This window comes from Colossoma macropomum, unplaced genomic scaffold (assembly GCF_904425465.1).
Source record: "Colossoma macropomum unplaced genomic scaffold, Colossoma_macropomum, whole genome shotgun sequence".
In the NCBI taxonomy this organism is placed as follows: domain Eukaryota; kingdom Metazoa; phylum Chordata; class Actinopteri; order Characiformes; family Serrasalmidae; genus Colossoma; species Colossoma macropomum.
Genome location: NW_023494796.1, coordinates 19,886,953 through 19,910,991, shown reverse-complemented (window position 1 = coordinate 19,910,991; position 24,039 = coordinate 19,886,953). Strand labels below are relative to the sequence as shown.

The 24,039-nt window shown below is 37.5% G+C and overlaps 1 protein-coding gene across 1 annotated transcript; it reads left to right on the top strand.

Moving 5' to 3' along the window:
• The first annotated feature begins 2,326 nt into the window (after positions 1–2,326).
• Positions 2,327–23,871, top strand: LOC118816825 (Fc receptor-like protein 5). The gene is made up of 9 exons (XM_036583420.1): positions 2,327–2,398; positions 4,491–4,826; positions 5,712–5,981; positions 6,284–6,397; positions 15,786–16,076; positions 20,047–20,385; positions 20,555–20,857; positions 22,156–22,294; positions 23,802–23,871. Exons 1-9 carry the CDS (start codon positions 2,368–2,370, stop codon positions 23,869–23,871), a joined length of 1,893 nt encoding a protein of 630 aa, XP_036439313.1. The 5' UTR covers positions 2,327–2,367.
• The last annotated feature ends 168 nt before the right edge of the window (positions 23,872–24,039 follow it).

Sequence of the window (24,039 nt, the reverse complement as noted above, 5' to 3'; positions counted from 1 at the left end):
TATGCTTTCAAAGAGGGGATATAAGACAATTATTTATTATCGCCCACCACTAATTCATTGGTGATACAAAGCTGAAGTCAGCTATTCTTGTTCGAATTTTCCCGTTCCACCTTAAATGTTGCAGCAGTTACGTTCTGGAGCTTCAGACGTCAATACTGCTGGACTATTTAAGGTGGAATGGGAAAATTAGCTAGCTAGATACCGAGACATTAGCATACTTTAAGTGATTTTTTTTATGTTTGTTACGAAGAAAGCAAGCATAATACATTAAAACAACCTTAAACTAAGATAATACAATGGTTATCATAATTTTTTAACAGAGAAAATTCTCACATTTGTGGGTTTCTTTGGTCGCTTGCGCAGCCAACTTGCCGGTTTTTCTTTTTTTCTCATTACACACCGTTTGGAGTGTGCCTCTGAAAACCCACCGTTAGGAGGGCCATGTAGCCCTAACACCTTGCCCTACCCCTCTATCTCAACAAAAAATTGGGACACCCTAACCCTAGACATGCAAAACAGAGGGCTAACGGCTAAGTGGTAGGGGCAAGGGGTGAAATGGGATTGGGCCAAAGTATCCTTCAACAACACATGCATTTAGTATATTGTATTTTATTTTGCACAAAGTGGAAAACAAAGCAAAGTGTAAAGTGGTTTACAATCAGACAGCATTCCCAGTGCTCAAGGTCAATTAGACCAATAATGAAACGGACATCTTGTGTCCCCTGCCACCTGACATGGTACCATATTAATATATCACAGTCCCTCGTGCCTATAGGCCAGTTTTTTTTTCCAATCGAAGCATCAAAAAGTACGTTTACTATGAAAGTACTGATTCAAATGTCCACTTTGCCCAATTGTTTTGATGATCATGGTTAAATGCAAACTAGCACTTAATATACAAAAGAGGCAGTCCGCTCACAAAGGCATGTGTTGACCACTAGGGGCAGGGCTGGCTCTAGCATTTTTGTTGTAAAACAGGATTCACTTGGGGGCCACCAATCTTGCTAGCTAAGGTACTGGTAAAATTAAAGGCTAATTTATAACAGTGATTACCACAAGCTGTCTAAATCATATACAGTTATAACTGGCTAATTTATGTTTTGCTGATGATTGGATGCTTGTGCTTTTTTACTATTATAAATTTTTTGCTTTCTTCGCTTTTATGTGATTATGATTTTATTATGATTGTTCGCTGTCGACAACTTCTAATGATTCACACAATTGGCTGTTCATCATGTGCATGTGCATTAGGCTTAATCACAGTCTAATTATCTAAACCTAAGTTAATCCCAGCCTGAGTATCTATCGGTAGCTGTATATGTCATTTATTAGGTAAAGCCGGCAAAGATCTTAAATAGCGGTTATAAATTTACGGAATTGTATGTAAATATATATAGAAAAAAACTGAGCTGATCAGAGTATTTATAGTTCATAGCTTTTTGTTAGTATGTGAGTTAAATGAATGAAATTGTCAAAGGTTTGTGTGCACTGTCAGAACAAAACCTTGCATCTCCATATTTGTCATTTTTCATTTTTGAAATCATTTGAAAAAAGCAGTTGCCCTTTAGATTGTGTCAAAATGTCATGATGAATGGACTAACAGAAATGGTCCAAAATTACTTGGAAGAAAATATTTCTAAAAACTAAGAACATTTTGCCTTGTCCTGTTAAATTACCTTTTTGGAGATATGCTTTACACAGTTCTTAGCCCTTCAGCTCTGTATTCTGACAGTGTTTGATAGACACATTGGCTGGTTACATTGGATCTCTCTTTCATCTAATCCGAGCAGCTCTGTTAGTCTCACTTAAACTCACATTTTTTTTCATTTTATTCTGCTTTTCAGTGTTGAACAGAGGATGGTGAGTGTTAAGTTTTGGTTCTTGTTCCTGTTTTGTAAGTTCCCATCCCAGTTGCCCTCCTCTCGTTCAGTAGGGGTCTAGATCCCGGTCATGGATTTCTGGAAAACTGTTCTGGGAAACGATCTACTGTTAAAAAACAATCACATAAATACAATTCAATTAAAGTGAATTAACGTGACGTCTTAAATCATTTGACTGTTGATGTTTTGTTGTAACCACAAGTTGTGCAATTAAGTCTCTGTTGTCATCTGCTAAACTAAAAGGAAATTGTGGAAAGGTCATGTCTTTTTTTTATTAAAGTCTTTCATGACCAGAAACGGAACCACATGTTGCATCATTAAGTCTCTGTTGTCCTCTGCTGGACTGTGTGCCTCTGAACCAAAGGCCTACATTCACGCCTATATTACTCAATACGGTTCTTCAAAGTGAAGCTTCAGTGCAGATCTACTGCATTAGTAGACCAAGAGGGTTACAGTACATACACTGGACTCATATTAGACCACCAGCATGAGGGTCTGGATTTTGATCTGTGCTGTAGGTAAGATGCTGGAAACATTCCACATTTTGCAAAAGGGTCATATATTTGATGGCTTTCTTGATGTGTTTTAAAATCTTATCTGATGTTTGGCATGTACACCAGAAATGTCATTCTTTTATAAAAAAAATTAATTCCAATGTACCTAAACTGTGATTATTGTCTTGGTTCAGTAAACAAATGTGAGAAAGTATAAACAATACTGTGCAAAAGTAAGGGCCCACCCTTTTCTTTATGTAATTTCCAGTCAAATGATTATTACATACTTACTAATTATTAAAAACGTAATATTAAAAAATTAAGTTTTTTTTTCAGAAGACATTTCTGGTGAGTATCGTACTGCTGTATACATACTTGCTATTGTACATTAGCCACATATAGCTTCTCTGTCCATTTATATATCCATCTCAAACCGTCAATTTTTTTGCTAAAACAACCGTAAGAGTGGTTGCTCAGTGAAAAGTTTGAGTCTGGTGTCCGTACACACCACAGCACTCTGATACACACAACACACTGATACAGCCCTCTTGTGTGTGTTTAATGATCTTCTCTGGTCTCCTGATAGTGGTTGTCTGAATATTAAGTGCAGCATTTGACACTATTAATCTTGATGTTCTGATTTCTCAGCTTTCCTCTGTTGGTATCACTGATATAGCCTTACAATGGTTCTGGTCATATCTTAGAAACAGACAACAGTCACATGGTGTTCCTCAGGGTTCAGTTCTTGGACCCCTTTTTTTCCTAATCTACTCTTGGCCAGATTATTAGTAGACATGGTCTTAACTTTCACTGCTATGCAGATGATATTAGTTATATCTCAGTACATACTTCCTCTCAGATTCCCCTCCTTCTGTTCTGTTTCCAATTTAAAGCTTTGGATGCACAATAGTTCCTCATATTACACACCAACAAAACTGAAGCTTTGCTGGTCGGCCCTAAATCTTAACCACCCAAATCATCCAATTTCTCTGTTTGTATTGTTAAGCCTGCAACTGTTGCCAGAAACCTTAGTGTTTTATTTGACCTTTCCTTTAATTTTGATCTACATATCAAGTCCCTCACTAAGACTGCTACTTTCATATACGTAACAATGCTCATTTTTGCCCATTCCTGACTGATAACGATGCACAAACTTTGGTTCATGCCTTCATTATGTCTAATATTGGTTACTATAAGTCCCTCTTCATTGGTCCCCCTGTAAAGTCTATACAAAAGCTACAATATATTAAGAACTCTGCAGCTGGAGCTTTCACCCACACTGAGTGTTCAGCTCACATCACCGCCATCCACTCTCAGTTACACTGGCTACCGGTCCTGTCCCATATACAGTTCAAAATCTTGCTTCTCACCATCAGAGCCCTGCACAACCTCCCATCTAACTCTTTCACTACCTCTGTCACTTTCACCTTGGGAGGTAGGTCCTTCAATGCCATGGCTGCCAAACTCTGGAACTCTCCTCCTCAATTTCTCTGTGACTGCTCATCTTTTTCTACTTGGAAATCTGATTCAAAGACTTTTTTTTTTTTCATGAAGATTTCCTCCTTTACTGCTTCATCTGCTTTTTTTCTAGGTAAAGCAACATTGGGATTGTGAAAGGCACTATATAAATGTAACTTCTTTTTCTCCTTTATCTTCTTCTTCTAATTATTAGTATTATTATTGTTTTATAAAAATAAGATGTAAGTAATTTTGGATGATGTGGTTCCACAAAAAAGAGTATAAAAAAACTCTGGCATAAAAATAGTACCAATTTAAGTCTACTTATTTAGTCCTCCACTGTAAATCGTGCCATTATTCACATTGCCATAAAAAGATGGTTCTAGGAAAAGTTCCAGAAAAGTCCTTTAATATGTATAGAACATGTTAATTAGTCTTTAAACTTTAAAAAGGTTATTCACATCTCATTTACATGAAGTTTTATGAAGAATCAGCCATGGAAAGTTACTTCAGGGAAGCAAAAGTGGTTCTTCTGTTGCATCACTCTGAAAAAGGACCTTTATTTTTTAGAGAGTGTAAATGAATGATGAGATATGATGGAATGTCTTTAGTGCATTTCATCTGACGGGTTGGACTGAACTATTTAATGTCATTTCAGCTCTGCTGTGCTCAGCTGGAGAAGAGGTTGTCAGACTGCAGGAGCTGGAGGGAAACACTGTAACCCTCCATACTGGAATAACAGGAGTTCAGAGTGACCAGATAATGTGGTTGTATGAATCTGAGAATGTAGACCTCAGGAGAGTGGATAGTCTGGTCATTAGAGGGGAGATTATTACAGACTCTTACAGTGAGAGATTCAGAGACAGACTGCAGCTGGACAGAAACAGTGGATCTTTAACCATCACAAACATCAACAGAGAAGATTCTGGAGTTTATATGTTACAAATCAGTTGTGAAAGTGTCTCAGCCTGGAGTTTCAGTGTTAATGTCTATGGTGAGTATATGTTGCATTTTATCTTTATAGTTTCTGTATTTCCTGTAGAATGAGGTAGAACGTAAATGAATAGTCTTTAGACCAACATTATTGACTGTATTATTTGCATCAATTGTAGTGACCAATGAACAGAAACCTTTTTCAAAGTAAAGGGTCTATATGTACATCAACACAGTGTTTGGCACTATAACAAAAATATATTTATTATCCTTAAAGGGATAATAAGGGACATATTATGCTTTTCCCGTTTCTCCCTTTCCTTCAATGTGTTATGTAGTTTTGGGGCATGTAAATGGTCTGCAAAGTCACAAAGCCCAAAGTACATGCCAGAGGGAGTAACTCTCTTCCACAGAGCTGCCTGAAACACCTCGTCGGAATTCCAGCCCTTTTCCTTTGTTACAAGGTGATGTCATCTTGTAACACAATCCTTATTGCCTGCCTGTAGGGGCAGAGCTTGTAACAGGATGCCAGTACCCCCTTTCAACTGCACTGGTGGTTGACCATCAGAAATGGGTGAGCTGACCAGTCACAGCACACTGTGATCATCAGAAGGCTGGGCTTAAAGACACAGGAGCTCTAACAGAGCAGGCAGAGGATGAAAAGAGATGTGCAGTATGAGAAAAAGAATGTGTTTTTGGAATACTGAAGCATGTAAATCTATTCTAGTAGACCCCAAAAATAAAAATATGGGCACTGAAAATAAGCATAATCGGTCCTCTTTAATGTTTGGTGAAAAGAAACCACATTATGGCTGTACTGAAGCACATTTTAATTTGCTCCTCCTGTGTTCTGACATTTCCTACTGCTAGTGGTTATCAGCATGTTGACATTATTTTTAAATTCTTTTTGTATCTTGTATTTATGTATGTATTTTTTTTTCCACAGCTCCAGTATCAAAGCCAATCATAAAAATTAAACTTGAAAAATGCTCAGTGAGTCGCAGAGACCTTTATTTCCTGCTCTGCTCTGTGGAGAATGGGAAGGATGTGAGTTTGTCCTGGTATGAAGAGAAAGAGAGAATCTCCAGCATCAGTAGCTCAGATTCCAGTGAACGTCTTTATCTTCCTCTGAATGTAACCAACCCCAACAACTCTACTTACACCTGTGTAGCTGCTAATCCAGTTAGCAATCAGACAACCCAGCTCAACAGTACAGGTAAGGTCATAACTATTATTACTCTATTATGTATCTTGCTGCTATTAGAAAGGTGAACATTTTGGTCATGTTTTGGGACAGAGAAAACCTGCTTATTACTGAATATTTCATGCAAAATTCTAGCAAAGTTACAAAAAAGAATATTGGTATAGTCATGCATTTAGGAGATTTCTCTTCTAACCCTTCTCTCTCTCTCTCTCTCTCTCTCTCTCTCTCTCTCTCCTCTCTCTGTCTCTCTCTCTCTCTCTCTCTCTCTCTCTCTCTCTCTCTCTCTGTCTGTCTGTCTTTCTCTGTCTCTCTAGGTCATTATCATCACACAGCTGAGTTTGTGGTCAGACTGGTGCTCTCTGCTATGGTGGTCCTGGCCACCATCTCCATCTTGCTTTATCACTTCACATCCAAAATAGTGATGAATAGCAAATTTCACTATTGACAAACTGCTGATGTTTTTTCTTTTTTCTTTTTTCTGTAGCAGAGCACAAGCAGACCATGTTCAAAAGTGAATAGTATCAAAACTAAGAGTGTATTACACTGCTGGACGCTGGCCCTCAGTTCCCCACACCTGAAGTAATAGAAGCTTATACCCCACCTAGCTGTCAAACATCATTACATGCACAGACATTACATACTGCCATCTGCTGGACTGTATGATTCTGATCTGGGAGCTCTTCCTTCTTATTCATACCTACATTACTCAGTGTTCATTAGAGTGAAGTTTCAGTGCAGTTCCACTGGATCGCTGCACACTGAGGCCTCTGCAGTACAGTAAATGAACTCAAAGCAGCTCTGTGGGTAGCTGTTAGACTTCCATCATGAAGGCTTCTGTCTGGTTTTTCATCTGTGCTGCTGGTAAAATGCTCAGTTTTTCATAGCTTTATGTCTATGTCTTTCAACCGCACTGGTGGTTGACCATCAGAAATGGGTGAGCTGACCAGTCACAGAACACTGTGATCATCAGAAGGCGGGGCTTAAAGACACAGGAGCTCTAACAGAGCAGGCAGAGGATGAAAACAGATGTGCAGTATGAGAGAGAATGTGTTTTTGGAATACTGAAGCATGTAAATCTATTATAGTAGACCCCAAAAATAAAAATATGGGCACTGAAAATAGTAAATGAACTCAAAGCAGCTCTTTGGGTAGCTGTTAGACTTCTATCATGAAGGCTTCTGTTTGGTTTTTCATCTGTGCTGCTGGTAAAATGCTCAGTTTTTCATAGCTTTATGTCTTTCTTTAGAGTTCATATGATAGTTTACCCGATGTCTTTGAATGTCTGTCGATGTCTGGGGGGCCAGACAACTAGCATAACTTTCAGTCTTAGCAAAGTTACTTACATTGCAATTTCCACTGTTGGCCAGATGTTATTTGGCTAGTGGATCATTTCATTGACAGTTGTCCTAACCCATTCATGTTCAACAACTGAATTTACTATAATAAAGAGAAAAAAAACACATTTGATTCTTTTGCTTATGTGTCATTTTCACACTTTTATTCACAAGTAAATTTGGATGTTTTATTGTTGAGTTTTCTAGCTTATGGTTTGATAAATGTCTAAAAAACCTTTTGTAGATTTGTGCTCAGGCCAGCTCAGGGAACATTTAGACCAAATCTTACATTTCAGACAGTGACATTGTGTTAAACTGTATTACTTTCATTAAGAAATAATGAATCCATGGAAACATGATCATTTAAACTTGAGTAGAGTCTCTGATTCAGTATGTAAATAAGATTTACTGGGTGAATGAACGACATTTGAATGATGAGAGCTTTAGGGCCTGTTAAGTTAATGGTTCCGTTTATAAAAGAGTTAAGTTTATTAAATTCTTTTTAAATTATGAAAGATAAAATTATTGTCTAAATGTTTCTTGTGCTGTTGTAGAACTAGTCAGTACTTGACTAAAAATGACCTCACTGTTAGTCCCAAATCTAAAATTAATATTTAACTGTTCTTTTTCAAAGCCACCAACCTTACCTATGCCACACTGTTCAAGTGCTGTATTTAATGCATTAAGTGGTTTGGGTAAGTAGGCCATGTTTGTGAGAACAGCATGTAAATGTGATTCTGTGCAGCACTGCCCATTTCCTTTGTGGGCTCTTTGGTCAGCAGCCCTTAAGAGTTACTAGCATGCACGTTTAATGTTTTGTTAAAGTATTACCCAAGGTGAAAAGACATTTTATACTTGCACACCCTTAAAAAAAGAATTTGTAAGTAAAGGCAGTGGTTATGTATAGAATTGTGAACACTCAGCACACAATTTGATCATAAATGTTAATAAGTTGAACTCTATGATGGAGCATCTGTTGTATACCTGTATGAGAATAGTTCTATGCAGCATCACAGTGGGTTCTGCTATTGTTACAAATCATAGAACCTTTATGCTTTTAATTATGAGTTTGATGTCTACTCTTGTAAAGTGCTGTAGAGTAACAGTTTTATATCTATCTTTCTATAGGCTCATACTGTACTGTAGACTTAAGATTTAATTATTAAACCTTAAAAGCTGCTGTTACTGTGTTTATACTAGCACATGTTGAGACTGATATAAACTCTTGCTCACTCACAGCAGAGAAATTCTGTTGAAAGTGCTGATTCTGAAGTTTTAATATCATATTTGTGTTATTAAATAGCAAAGAAGATATTTATTATGATGTGAATTTGCTGAAAACTTTTTGCGCATGAACATGCTTTGTTTTCCAAAAATAACAAAAAGCTTAATTTACATTTTTGCTACCTTTATTTCCTTAATCAACATCTATTAAATATATAAAAGAAGTCAGAAAGTGTAAAACTGTTCTACAGAATGTAAATGGAATGCAGAAGGAATTCATTATGTTGTAATGAATCATATAATTATGTAATTAAAATGAATAATTTAGAAGAAACAATAACATCTTACTTCTAAGGGTTAATCTTACAGCTTATTATTCAGTAACTCTTTTAAATTAATCAGTAACTGCTATGGAACTAAAAGGTGAGTTAGTTTCCAAATTTTGAGGGTGAGCAGTTCATGTGTGACCCAAACATGACTGTATCAACTGTTTAGGATGTGGTTTTCAAACACGTCATAATGTTCCTAGTTTTAAGTTGGCCCTGTCCCAACAAAGTACAATATAGTGCATTTTCCCATAGGTTTTTTTCATGTTTTTCCAGTGAAAATATCTTTCTGCTGTGCACAGGTGAGATCTGTGCAGCTTACAAAGTTAGAAAACTGAATATATTGATACACACAGTCATACGTTCTGGAGTTTTCTCTTCTAAACACTCACTTTTTCTTGTATCCATCTTTCTCCAGTATCCATCACCACGGCTCAGTTAAGTTTGTGGTCTGAATGCTGCTCTCCGCTGTGGCATTCCTGGCCACCATCTTCATCCTGATTTTTCACTTCACATCCGGATCAGTTTGAGATTGAACAGAAAGTGTCTCCAAACTGCTGATGTTCTTCTTATAACAGAACACAAGTAGACCAGAGAGTGTTGGATGATGCTTAGAACTGAACAGAATCAAACTCACAGAGTGTAATAATGTTTGTACACAGATAATAAATACAGTGTTCTCTCTTTCTTCACCTGTTATACCTGATGAGCCAAACGTTGACCTTGATTGGCTTTAGACCAGTCACAGCAAAGAAATCTGATTCATGTCTAGCAACTAAACTCTGATTCTGAGTTTATTTGCTGGACATGACTGGGTTAAAAGAACAAACGAAATTTGATGAATGAGAGTATAAAATGTGAACATCAAAGGTTGAAATCAGCAGCCAAATATATCTATTGACCAACAGGGGGCAATGTTCTTAAACAGCAGCCCATACCGTTATGTTACACGTTTATTTTGAGTAATTTTGTATTTGCAGTTTTGTTATACTTAAAAAAAAACTAATAAATGTTACACATATAATAACATGACTGGATCTGAGTGTTTATAGATTTATGGATTTTTGCTAATGTGTGAGTTACATACATGTACCTGACAGACACCTGTTTATGTACAATTGTTGTGAATAGTTTCTAATTTATTTGTAGTTATTTTCATTACCTACAACAACAACAGTAATAATAGTACAATAATAATAACAAGTCTGTGAAAGTCAGAGATCAAACTTTCATTTCTTTCACATCCAGTGAAAATGACCATTAAGTACGATTTATTTATTTATTATATTTGTCAGAAAAACAGCAAAAAACATTTACTACAGTACCGTTTTTGACATGAGTTAAATTGCCATAGTTGTTGAACTCAATGAACTGAATCTGTCTGCTGTCTTGTTTCATGTCATGTTTCAAGGGTACTGTATCCTGATCCTGTAAATCTGGCACCCTGCACAATGTAGCTCCACCCTTTATATAACACGCTTGATCCAGTTAATAGCTGCCTTCAGAGTATGATGGTGGATCTGTGATGTTGTGGGGCTGTTTTTCTTTCAAAGGCTCTGGGCGATTTATTCAGATACATGGTATCACGAACTCCATCAAGTACCAGCAGAAATAAAATCAAAACCTGACTGTCTCAGCCAGGAAGCTCAAACAGGGCCATAGTTTGGATCTTCCAGCAGGACAATGATCCAAAGCATCACCAAAATCACAGCAAGCCTCAAAATCACCACAAAAATGGTTCACTGACCACCCAGCCACCCAGTCCCCTGACCTACACCCCATAGAAAACCTGTGGTATGAGCTGAAGAGGAGAGACCACAGTGTGGTGCTGGAGTTCTGGAGAGGTCCTGTATGAAGAAATGGTCTCTGATCTCTTGCCATGTGCTCTCCAGTCTCATTAAGCGTTTTAGGAGAAGACTGTTGTCTTTGCAAAGGGAGGCTGCACAAAGTATTAAATAAGGGGTGCCAATAATTGTGGCACACAGAATTGACAAAAATGTTGAACAAAAAATTATTTCCTGATAAAATTTAGTTTTTTTGCATTCATTGTACTTCAAAAAATGTTAGATTTTTGTTGATATTGTGCTAGAAGAAATATTTTTTACAGCCTGTTTTGCAGCATATTTTATCAAGTGTGCCAATATTTGTGGAGGGCACTGTAATTATGTTATTCTAACATTTAAGGCCTTCTGTGCAGCTCCTGAAGCCCTAACCAATGGAAGAGATTGCTTGGCTGTATCTACTGGAGGATAGTTGGGGTTTAAGAATTTAACTCTTTTGACTCCAACTAAATCTTCAAAGCTTAACGATGGAATCAGAGTATTACTACAACACTTGTAGAGTTTAAACACAACAAGTATGATTATTAAAATTAACAAAAACCAAAAATTCCAGACAGGTATTTTTTAATCACTGGGGTTTCTTTGAAGGCCTTGGATGTTCCCAGTGGCACATATCACACAGAAGCCAAACACTAGGAGCCAAATGTTCAAACTGTTTGTCTGTGGTAATTGACCCTAGGCTACAGGTGCAAGATTAGGTGGAAAAACTGTGCTAAGAATGCCAGTCACCCAAACAATATCCGGACAACAGCAGTCCTGTGCTCAGAAACTGACCAATGATGAGTGGAGCAGAGGGCAACTGATAAACTGTGCAGCAACATATGGGGTAAAGTTAGTAACTGTATACTTACATATGCATTAGTACAGAATAAAGAGAGATGGATTTAGGATTGTGAAGCTGATGTGTCTAACAAGTAGCAGAAGCCTGTACCCCTCTAAACATCACCACATGCACAGACTCTGCTGCCATCTGCTGGACTGTACCTTTCTGATCTGGGAGTTCTTTCTCTGTATTCATGCTTATATTACTCAGTGTTTCTCAGAGTGAAGTTTCAGTGCAGCTCTGCTGTATCACTGCACACTGAAGCCTCTACAGTACAGTAAACGAGCTCAAAGTCGCTCTGTGGGCAGCTGTTAGAAATCCATCATGAAGGCTTCTGTCTGGTTTTTCATCTGCGCTGCTGGTAAGGCATTTCGCTGTTCATTGTTTTTTAGTCTTTGTTTAAAGTTCATATGATGGTTGACCTGATATCTTTGAAATACTGAGGGTATCTGAGAGTTCAGTCTTAGCGAAGTTACTTAAATTGCAATTAAGTAAATTGCCACTGTTGGTTTTTTGGCTTGTGGATCATTTTGGTGACAGTTGTCTTAATTCATCTATGTCCAACACCTGAATTCACTGTAATAAAGAAAAACACATTTAATTTCTTTTGGTTACATTTTCATACTTTTATTCACAATCAAATTTGAGTTTTCTGTTGTTTTGTTAAGACTGAGTTTTTAGCCATATGCCATAATCAGTGTTGAAAAACTCAGAGAACATTTAGACCATATCTTACAAATGACATTTGAATGGTGATCAAAGGGTGAGGATATTAGGATCTGTTGAATGATTTGTTTAGTTTGTAAAAGAGTAGGTTTATTAAATTATTTTCAAATTATTATGTATATTATTATTATTATGTATGACTTTTTTTTACACAAAACATAGTCCAAAATCTAAAATTCAGATTTGATTTTTTATTTTTAAATCCACCGACCCCGACAATGCTACATTGTTAGAATTCTTTAGACACTGTGTATTTGAAAAAATTAACACATTATATGTTTTTTGTGAGTACGTAAATGTGATTCTATCGCAATATTTCCCATTTCCTGTGTGGGCTCTGTGGTCAGCAGCACTTCAGAGTATCTAACATGCATGATTAATGTTTTGATTAAAGTATTAACCAAGATGAAAAGAGATTTTGTACCTGTAAACCCTTAAAAAGAATTCTTTAGTAAAGGCAGTGGTTATATATAGACATGTGAGCACTTAAAGAACCAATAGAATCATAGATGGTTCTTTGCTTCGTTAAAAGGCTGAACACTATGATGGAGAATCTGTTGTCTACTGTAATGGCAGTCAAAATAAGTTTCACCTAAAGCCACGATTCTGCTATGAGTGCAGCCATTTTATAAAGGCTCATTATATAGACCTGTGGGGAAGGTCACCATCAACCACAGGCTTCAACCTCATGGTGACCCCCCTCAACACACAAACAACCAACAAGACACAGAATAACACATACACATACCTTAACTAAACAACAGCAACATTAACAACAAAAACCAATGTGAACAGTACCTCCTTTAACTGGGTCGCGTATCTCCCATGAGCTTCTTCGTACGGCTCTCCGAGATCTCAGCTCCTGGATGACAGTGCGCCAGTGACCCCTGACGCAATACTTTTTTGAGAGTAGTTCTGTACAGGATCACCGTGGGTTCTGCTATCGCTACAAGTCATGGAACCTTTATGCTTATGTTGTGGGTTTGCTGTCTACTATTTTAAAGTAGGTGGTGCTGTGGAGTAACACAGTTTTATCAATCCTATAGGTTCATATGGTACTATAGGCTTGAGATTTAGTTATTAACTATTAGAAGTTGCCATTATTTTGTGTTTCCAAAAAAAAGCTAAATTTTTGTCTTTAATCAATATCTAATAAATAAACAGTCAGAAAGTGTTAAAACTGTTCTACAGAATGTAAATGGAATTCGTAATGTTGTAATAAATCATATAACTGTGTCATTAAAATGAATAATTTAGGAAAATACAATAACATTTTACTTCTAAGAGTCATCTTACAGCTTGTTATTCAGTTACTGCTTTAAATTATTCAATTATTCGAACTGCTATGAAACTAAACAGTGAGTTAGTTTCTAAATTTTGAGAGTGAGCAGTTCATGGGGGACCTTTTAGAGTATAAAGGGTTAATCCATTATCAGAAAAGAATGAAAGAAGGACAATGTCAGTAATTAAGATGATGTGTAAAGAAATATATATATATATATATATATATATATATATATATATATATATATATATATATATGTATATATATGTATATATGTATCTTTTCTGAGTTTAATAGCCACACAGAACCTGAACCACAGTGACGTCTTGATCTGTTAACTCTTCAAAATAAAAGTTTAGAAATGGTTCTTGGCTTGGATGTATGATTCTTTTAACCTTTACATCATTTTGCTCTCTAAACTTTAAAAACAAGTTTTGTGTACTCACACACCTAAATCAACAACGAATTTTAACATTTCAAGTCTGCTGTGCTCAGCTGGAGAAGAGGTTGTCAGACTACAGGAGCTGGAGGGAAAGACTGTAACCATCCATACTGGACTAACTGGAATTCCGAGTGATGCTTCCATGCTGTGGTTCTATAAATCTGAGAATGTAGATATAAATATGGTGATCAGTCTGGTGTTTAAAGAGGCTTATACAAACTATGACAGTGAGAGATTCAGAGACAGACTGCAGCTGAACAGAACCAGTGGATCTTTAACCATCACAAACATCAAGATTGTGGAGTTTATAAACTACGCATTATTACTGATATAACATCAGTCTGGAGTTTCAGTGTTAATGTCTATGGTGAGTAAATATTATATTATTGTTTAGTAACAGTATTTCCTACAGATTGATAAGCAGAACTGGGTTCAGACAGGAGACCAACAGAATATATTATTATTATTATTATATATATATATATATATATATATATATATATATATATATATATATATTATTACAATACAGTGTATATTTCATACTGTTAGTGGTTATAGTTCTTAACACACTGGTATTGTTAGTGGTTAACAGTATTTTGGCGTCTCTACATTAGGGGATGATGTAGCTGTGGAGCAGTGCATTACACGATCAATAATTCAGTATAACAACTAATATATGTACATATACATTTTTTCTTCGTAATTAACATTGTTGCGTGTTTATCATCCATGACAATCATAGGGCTGTCTGATACATTCCAAATATCTTCCTGTACCTGTTGTGTAAATGCCAGTTGGCTACCTATTTCTCCTAGCAGTCTTTGTTTGGTGAGCATGGGGCCCCTCAGTGTTTGTCTAACCAAGTGAGCAGTTAAAAACCACTCTGCACATGTTCAACACGCTTTCAACAACCAGCTGTGGGGCCCGATCACATTGGCCCCATGCCGTGAGCAGCCAATAAAAAATAATACATTTAAATATGTCCAGATGTTTAGTGAATGCCGTTTACGGTATGGGAGTTGCTACACAGCTAGTCATTGTTCCTCAATTATAGTAGCTGTTCCTAATAACAAGGCAATATAACAAGTCAATTAGAAAATGTAATGAAAGTTACATTTGGTACCCTGCCATTAGAGCAGAAATTAGAGATTAAACATTTGGGACCACACCAGCCAGATCATTTCAACATCATTCAGTCTCGAAAGGACAAAAACTGCTCCTTCCACCCAGAAAGGTTCAAAAGAAAAACATGGCTAACTGAGAGTGTAGCTAAAAACACTCTTCTGCTTCCCTTGCCTGCCCTTTTATGCACTTGCTATGCTATCAATTGAAAATAAATCTATTCATGGATTGGTGGTTGACCAGTGCCCAGAAGAAAGATCATCTTTTTTAAGCAGTGAACATCACTAGTGAGTCTTTCTGCATTATTACACGGCGTGTTATTCCTAATGCCAGGAAACCAATGTGTTTCCAACACTGATATGTGTTGGTGTATAACAAGGTTTTATGAGATCTAATGTTGTTATTATATCACTCATATTCCTGTTTCCACTTCCACTAACTCCTGCACCACGTTATGTTAATTTGTATTTGAATTCATTTTCACTGATGGAGTGTGTTTGTGTTTGGATCAGGTTTGTGTGTAGTTTCATTGGCAAGTCAGCTGCTGCCATACAGTTTATTGTTTCCCACCAGGCATTCTGTGGCAGAGACGCTACTATATTTTGGCAGTGTTAGTGGTTATACTTCTGTGCAAAGTGTCTGCAGTGCTATTTTCTTATGTGTTTTGTTGTTTTGTTTTGTATTTTGTAGCTCCAGTATCGAAGCCAATCATAGGAAAGCAGACTGAAAAGCGCTCAGTAAATCCCAGAGTGTCGTGTTCTCCTCTGTGCTCCGTGGAGAATGGGAAGGATGTGAATTTGTCCTGGTATGAAGAGAAAGAGAGAATCTCCAGCATCAGTAGCTCAGATTCCAGTGCACATCTTTATCTTCCTCTGAATATAATCAACCCAAACAACTCTACTTACACCTGTGTAGCTGCTAATCCAGTTAGCAATCAGACAACTCAGGTCAACATTACAGAACTCTGTGATGTTAATGCAGGTAAGTCAAAACTGTTTTTTATTGTCAACTGAATGGTGAATATTCTAGACACACTTGTTTTCACAAAGAAGCAGCTATGAGTAAACGTTCCTGCTCTTCTAAACACACTCACTTTTTCTTGTCCAGGCTTGTCCGGTATCCATCACCATAGCTCAGCTGAGTTCGTGGTCAGAATGGTCCTCTCTGCTGTGGTATTCCTGGCCACCGTCTCCATCCTGATTAATCGCTTCACATCCGGATCAGTTTGAAATTGAACAGAAAGTGTCTCCACTAACAAAATGTTCTTCTGATAGCAGAACACAAGTAGACCACACAGTGTTAATGATGCTTAGAACTGAACAGAATCAAACTCACAGAGTGTAATAAGGTTTGTACACATATTAAATACAGTGTTCTCTCTTTCTTCACCTATTATTTCATATCTGAAATGTCAACTAAAGAAGGCTTTGCTCATTAGCTGATGAGTGGAATCTGATGTGTTTAATGAGGCTGAACTCTGCAGTGCTGTGGCTGCTAAGACTGAACACATGAGCTTTAGACCAATCATAGCAATGTAATCCAGTTCTTTATCATCCTATGTTTAGTCGCTGGACATGAATGGGTTAAAAGACCAACAGGGGCAACATTCTTAAACAGCAGCCCACACAGTTATGTTACACATGTTTATTTTGAGTATTTGCAGTATTGTTATATTTGAAAAAAAAGCCATAAATTAAATAAATTAACCTGACTGGATCTGAGTATTTATGAATTTATTAATTTTGCTAATATGTGAGTTATGTAAATGGACCTGACAGACATCTGTTTGTGCACACTTGTTGTGAATAGTTTATAATTTATTTATAATTAATTTAATTATCTGGTGCAACAACAACAACAGTAACAATAATAGTACAATTATAACAATGATACTAGTAAAATAGTGTCCAAAAGTCAGAGACCACCCTTTCATTTCTTTCATATCCAATGAAAATGACCATTAAGTTGTTTATTTTTCAATGTTGGCAAAAATGCGGAAAATATGTTTAACCAAAACTGCAGAGAAGCCTCAACAAATAAATACAACACCATATTTCTTAGTGTTTAGAGTGTCCACCATTTGAACGTTTACAGCTTCTATTCTTTTCAGGAGACTTGCTTTCAGTTTTTCAAAGACATCTGCGGTGATATTTTTCCCACCTCCAAAGTTAGAAATTGATGGATTTTCTGCTTCTCACCATCCAAACAATCCCAAACAGACAGACACACCTGTGGGTTTTTTCAGATCTGAAGAGGGGAGCTTGATTTTTGGTAGAAAGTTTTGATTGTCCACCAGGATTTGTATGGTTGTTAGGAGTCATGTGTTTAAGAAAATTCTCCCAAAAATGATTTTTTGTCTTAATTAGAGCTTTAGCTCCGCCTGATGGTGCGTTTCGGAAGCTGATAAGCTCTTAGCACACTGAGTTCAGTCACTTCCTTTCTAAACAGTGACAGTAGAAGTAGAGTATAACTCACCTCTACTGAGTGAGAGCACAGTGAGAGCTGAACAGCACAGAAACTCCACAACATGCTTAAAGAATGGATTCCAGTAGCAGAGCTTGCATCTGTTTAATCATCTACACCACAGGTGAGCATCTTTTTCAATATCCAGAGAGTGATAGAGCGACATAGAGCCAAGTAAACATAGACTTATTTCAATTTAGTAATAACTCAAGTACAAAAGTAATAAAAGTAGCCCAGTCCTGTACAGCTTGACTGAAAATGTATCAGCTCTAAATCAGTTCCCTATAGAACAGCAGCAGAACCTCTGTTTCTCTTTTTGATCATTAAACAATATGGTAAAGCTCCAACGCGGGAGATGTGAGAAAGAACAAAGTAGTCCAGGAGTTGAACCAACAGAACAGAGTTAAATAAACCCCATAAAGTAATTCAGAAATAAGTGTTCAGTAAAGAAATTGAACTGAAGAGAAGGAAAAGGATTATTAAGATATCAAAATGTGATTTAAATTGAGACAAATTGAGACGTTTATGAAGCACTGAGAAGAGTTATCCACTGATATGCATGTAGCTGCTATTAATAGTTGCAGCACACAGCTTTATTTACTCTGCCTGAAAAATTACCTGAAAACGATGCTGACATAATCAGCAATAAACAATATTACAGAAGTGTCCACTCACTGTGGATTATGTTCAAGTGTTTTTAAAAATTGATTTGACAATCAACAAACCTGAGTAGAACATTTACTTCTTCAAATGAAAAAAGACACTTTCCAAAAGATTAAGCCTCATTCACCAGTATCCTCCTAAGTTTCTTCTCAAATGTGTTCTTGACAGAGGTCCTAAGAAAAAGCCTATATCAGATTCATGACGTGTTCTTAAACCGCAGAGCTGTTCGCAACTTTGTGTTCTTGAGTGTGTGTAGATTCTGTTCTTACTTAAGAATAAATCCCAGATAAGAAAACATTGGTGAATGTCAGATTTTTTGTAAAAACTGCATAAATGGGCTTTAAGTAGAAATTAATTCTTAATGAATAGTGAATGAGGCCCATTATGTTTAAGTAGGCCCTGTTTGTTGGAACAAACAGCATATATGATCTGTTCTGCTGCTGTGCTGGCCATTTCCTTTGTGGGCTCTGTGGTGAGTGGCTCTACAGAGTAACCAGCGGGGCATTTTGATCATGTGTTGGCAGAAGTGAAACTCTGTCTGTAACTCTAAGTGAAAAGAGAAAGTCCTGCAGATGCTGGTTACACAAAGCAACAGGGGTCTGCAATGACCTGGCCAGCCCAAGACAAAATCCTGATGGTTCTCCCTAAATCCCGCTGCCTGGGGTTGTTGTTGCCACAAGGCCACTACCGTTACTGCAGGTAGCTTACTTGCTTCCCTTCTCTCTCGTTCTGGCCAGCAGGTAAATTCCCTTTTCGCTCTTTTAGCTGAGCGCGGCGGTTTGTCCTCCTCTGTGCACCCACTTCACTCAGATTTTTCCATTTATTCTCTCCTGCACTCGCAGAAAAGGGTACATTTTAGTTCCCCCGATTTATAAACAATGTAAATGTACCCTTAAATGCACAAACTGTCCTGCAGGTCCAGCTGGAAAAAAAACAAAAAAAAACATTACACTGAAATTTTTATTTACTGAAATTCTGTAGGGTTTAACTTCTGCCAAAACATGAAGAAAGTCCCACTCTGGTGACTCTGTAGAGCCACTCACCACAGACCACAAAGGAAATGGCCAACATGGCTGCAGAACATCACATACGCTCTTTGTTTCCACAAACAGGGCCAATTTACACCCACCATTTATAAGATAGTTACAATATATAATGTCTAAAGTGACAGTGCAGCTCTGATGGGGCCAGTATATCTTTTCCATGAAGGAATATAAACACACTATGCATATTTTTCTGTTTGGGTTTATAGCATTCTGTAGAAAAAGAGTCAGGAGAGGCCATGATTTCTGCTTACAAATGCCAAATGACAGCGAAGGTCTCCTACTATCCCTTTCTTAATGAGGGTTCACATCTCCCATGAGCCTCTTTTTATTGCTATGATGTTCTACATTCCTCTTATTGATCGTATTCTTCATGTATGTAATTCATGCTTAGCCCCAGCAGAGATTATTACCGAAATTCTCTTCACTGTTTATATATTTTATAATGAAATAAATAAAGCTATGTTGCCATTATTCATCAGTAAAGAACCCAGTGCTTCATAAATGTCCAAGTTAAACTCTCACACTCAACGTTCAAGTTTAACCCAGGTCAAATTTTGATATACCTTTGTGGATATTTTTATTGATTAAATATTTACTTGTGTCCAAGTATATATTTGTGAGGAAAGACTGTATTATGCATTATGTATTATGTAAGATGGCACCATTTCTTTCTGGTGAGGCAAGCTTCAGTTGAGAAAACAGAAGGATAATTCTGGCAGAATAGTTTGATATTAAAAGCATTTAGAATTCTTGATGTATATGAGGACATGTCATTTCAGGTCTGCTGTGCTCAGCTGGAGAAGAGGTTGTCAGACTGCAGGAGCTGGAGGGAAACACTATAACCATCCATACTGGACTAAAAGGAATTCAGAGTGATGCTCAGTTCCTGTGGTTTCATCACCCAGAGAATTTAGATATAAAGATAGTAAACAGTCTGGTCAATGATGGAGAGATTATTACAGACTATTACAGTGAGAGATTCAGAGACAGACTGCAGCTGAACAGAACCAGCGGATCTTTAACCATCACAAACATCAGCAGGGAAGATTCTGGAGTTTATATACTACAGATCATTACTGGAAGATCCTCCGAATGGATGTTTAGTCTTAATGTCTACGGTAAGTAAATTCAGTCCTTTTACTTTTTCTTTAAAACTGAAATATAAATATTAATTTGTGAAATGCTCAACAGACATAGTTTCTGCAGTAGTTTCTACTGATGCTTTTCATTTGAATTGTCCAGTCACAATGTGCAATTCTACCTGATCTCAGTTTGTATGTCCTTCAGCTACGGTGTCCTCTCCCTACATTACAAGACTCTCAGTACGTGGTCCTTCATTCTCCGCATCAACATCTGGATCCAGATGTTCAGTGCTGTGCTCTGCAGAAAGTCAGAGAGGAATGACTCTGTCTTGGTTTAAAGGGAGAGAGATACTGAACCAGACCAGTGATTCTGATCATAGTGATAAACTCACTCTTCATCTGGAGGTGAGTGATGAAGATCAGGACATCTATAACTGTGTGACTGCCAACCCTGTCAGCAACCGCACATCCAAACTCAACATCACAGAGATCTGCTCCCATGATAATGGTATGAGAATTACACCAGAATGTACACATTGTATATGCATGCATTCTTTTAACTATTGCTTTGTTGGGTAAGCTCAGCTTAGACTGGGGGTTCCTTCCACCCAATGACTGCTGTAATAGTCTCCAGCTCCCTGTGACCAAGAGGAATGATTAGGACAATATGTGTGTGTGTGTGTGTGTGTGTGTGTGTGTGTGTGTGTGTCACAGCATTAACATTTGTCATGTTTTAAATTATTGGTTTGGTTAAATGTCCTTATAGTGTAATGAAGATTTGTGCTTTGAAAAAAATAAACAAAAATGGCTGCCAACAGTCCCTAGCAGTACTACCACGGCCCACTTGGGGGCCCCGGCCTACAGGTTAAAACCATTAGCTCAGACAAAATTCCATTTAATCTGAAGGAAAAAAAAACTACATTTTCCTTTGCATTTTACATAAAACTATGTTTTCATTGCTGACTAACAGCATTGTCTTTGGGTGGATTAAAGTAATGCATTTTGACTAAACCCAGTCTTTTGAGTAGTTAATGGTAATTAATTCCATTTGTCTTATTTGCCCAAATTTGACACTAAAGAGAATGTTTTTTATGGCTACACATGTGGGCATGGCTTGATCAAAATGTACTTATTACTTTTGTATTGTAATATGATTTAGTTACATTTGATTCACATGAACGTGAAGGCAGGCTGAACATGAAAACTAGACAAAGGCAATGCCTAATTTTCACTCCTTAAGAACAACAGTCTCATTCTGTTATGTTATATCAAGTTTTGAGTGGAATTGTAGCTCTTTGCTATTGCTTTTGTTAGCAGTCTGCTGAAGTACTCATGTCGCTGGCAGCCATGCGTTTTGCATGTAAATGACTCTTCAGATTCAATATACTTTGGTAATAAACAAATTCACTGTAGCTGGAAATAACATTGGTTTTATCAAGAGAACCATCAATGCAACTTGCCATTTAAAATCTGCTTTGATGAGAGGGCTACAGTTATGGAATCAAAGCAACATACAGCGTTTGTCAAGACTATTGGCACTAGTTTGTTCATATCAGCACCCATTCAGTCAATTCAGTACGTCACTTCTTAGTGGTTACTACATGGTGCATGAGCTAGGCTATTGTCTATTCTCTTTTCTACTTCTGGAGTGTTGTGCTACAGTTTCTCTCCAGGCTGAATGGAATGTCCTATAAAGCTTATCCAATCTCTCAACAGTAGCTCAGAAAGAAAAGAGAGGTTTTAGTGCAAAGCATAGGTCCATTCAAAACCTGATTGAAAAAATCATTCATTCTCTTTCTCTTTCAGGTGCCACTGAGGTATGTGGTCTCACTGAGTCCATGATTCGATTAGCATTCTCTGTTCTGCTGGCAGTGGTCACTGTAGTTCTACTGATTGATCACTCTAGAACATATTCGGAAGGAAGGAACACTACAACTCACAAACAGTAAGACACTGAAGATGTTTTGCCCTTCATTTTTACCTGTAAGATTGCATGCTTCCATCTTGAGAATGTTTGGGCTTGTTTTTAGTTCTGTTTTATTTTTTTAACAGCTATTTGAACTATTCCAGTGTTGTGTTATTTTTGTGATTACTACTGAAAATAATGTATTTGTGGAGCATAGGTGTATTTTTGTTTTAAAGAGGACACTGTCTGTTTTAATTTAGCTCCAACTACTGTTTAGAGTGGCTTAAGAAGAAAGAGTCACAGTTCTTTAGTAGAGATTACTCAGATAATTTTCCCTATAGGACCCCAGCCAGTATTGACTGATAGAAGGTCCTAGTTGTCCTTTTTGAAGATTGAAGTTGAAACCTAATACTTGCTCCTTAGAATATCCTTAGAAAAACTAATACTTCATAACCTGAACAATATTAGTTTCACATTCTTCTGGATAATTTAAAAGTTGTATCAACTAGAAAATAATATATGCTCTATAAACCCTTACACTAGAGCTCTTACAGCATTAGTTGAGCTTGCTATATCTACTCCCTTGCTGGTTTCAGATAAAGACTGAATAGGCTGCAGGAAAGGCATAAATGTGAAAATTAACTTTCAAACTCCACCCATCTGCCTTCTTTTCCATGAAGCTCATCTCAGTACAGAGGAGATGTCATTACAGTCAAGCTGGCCCTGAAGAGGTGAAGGCACTGGCTTCCATCCAGCCCTTTCATCCATAGGTTATGTCTACCAACGAATACATTAATTGCCAAGTTCATCAAGATGGTTCATTGACTCAATTCTCAGCAGACAGTTAGGCTTTTTTCTTGACCTGTTTCCAGTTTACTATTTCATATCAGTGTGTTTCTAAAAGTACCAAAGCCAATGCTTTGTGAAGAGTTTAAAGACCCAAAGACCAAAGACTCTTCATCAGCTCTCAGTCTGTGACCCACCTTTTGGTTACTTCCATCATCCGGGATATTGACAAGGAGATCCAGGAAACTGCAGCTGGTGACCCAGTGTGGTGCCTCAGGCCAAGACTTGCTGGCACCTCCCTAGAACATCAACTCTGCTCCTGGAGAGCTATTTTTCTGAGGACTTCACTTCCAACTGTGATTAAAACATTTGATTAAAAAAATCAGTCCACTGAATTAGGTGGATCAGGGGTATTAGATTTGGGCTGGAGCTGGATTCTGCAGAGTTGGTGACCACTACTCTAGAGCTACTGCCCATTCCTCAGTGCCCCTGGTTTCTTGGAGGACTTTGTCACTGATTTCCCAGAATCTGACAGTAACACACCACCATACTGGTCGTGATTGATCATTTCCTTGCAATCAAGTTGGCTTTGGTAAAGTGAATGCATGGAGGGGATGAGACACCTTAACTGGAGTCAAGGGGGCCCAGTGCCTTCCTCCAAGTCAGATGGCCCCTGTTTCTTATCCATTTCCAGTTTACTCTTTTAACATTCTTCTTGTTGTCTATTATTTCTCTAAGTCTGTTCTGATCCTTCTCCTAGGTGCCCTCCATCACAGGAAGCTGACCCCCTTGAAACTCTACCTGCAGCCTTCATGGTTGATGATTCTTGAGTCTATGCTGTGGTGGCCCTCCTGGACTTTCACAGGAGAAGGGGCAACCTCCAGTGATTGAACCAAGAGGTTTATGTTCGAGAGGACAGGCCATTGGTCACTTTTGGGAACGTCTTGGATGGAAGAAGGACCACTGTCACTCTAGCAGACCATCAGTGAGCCTCTGTG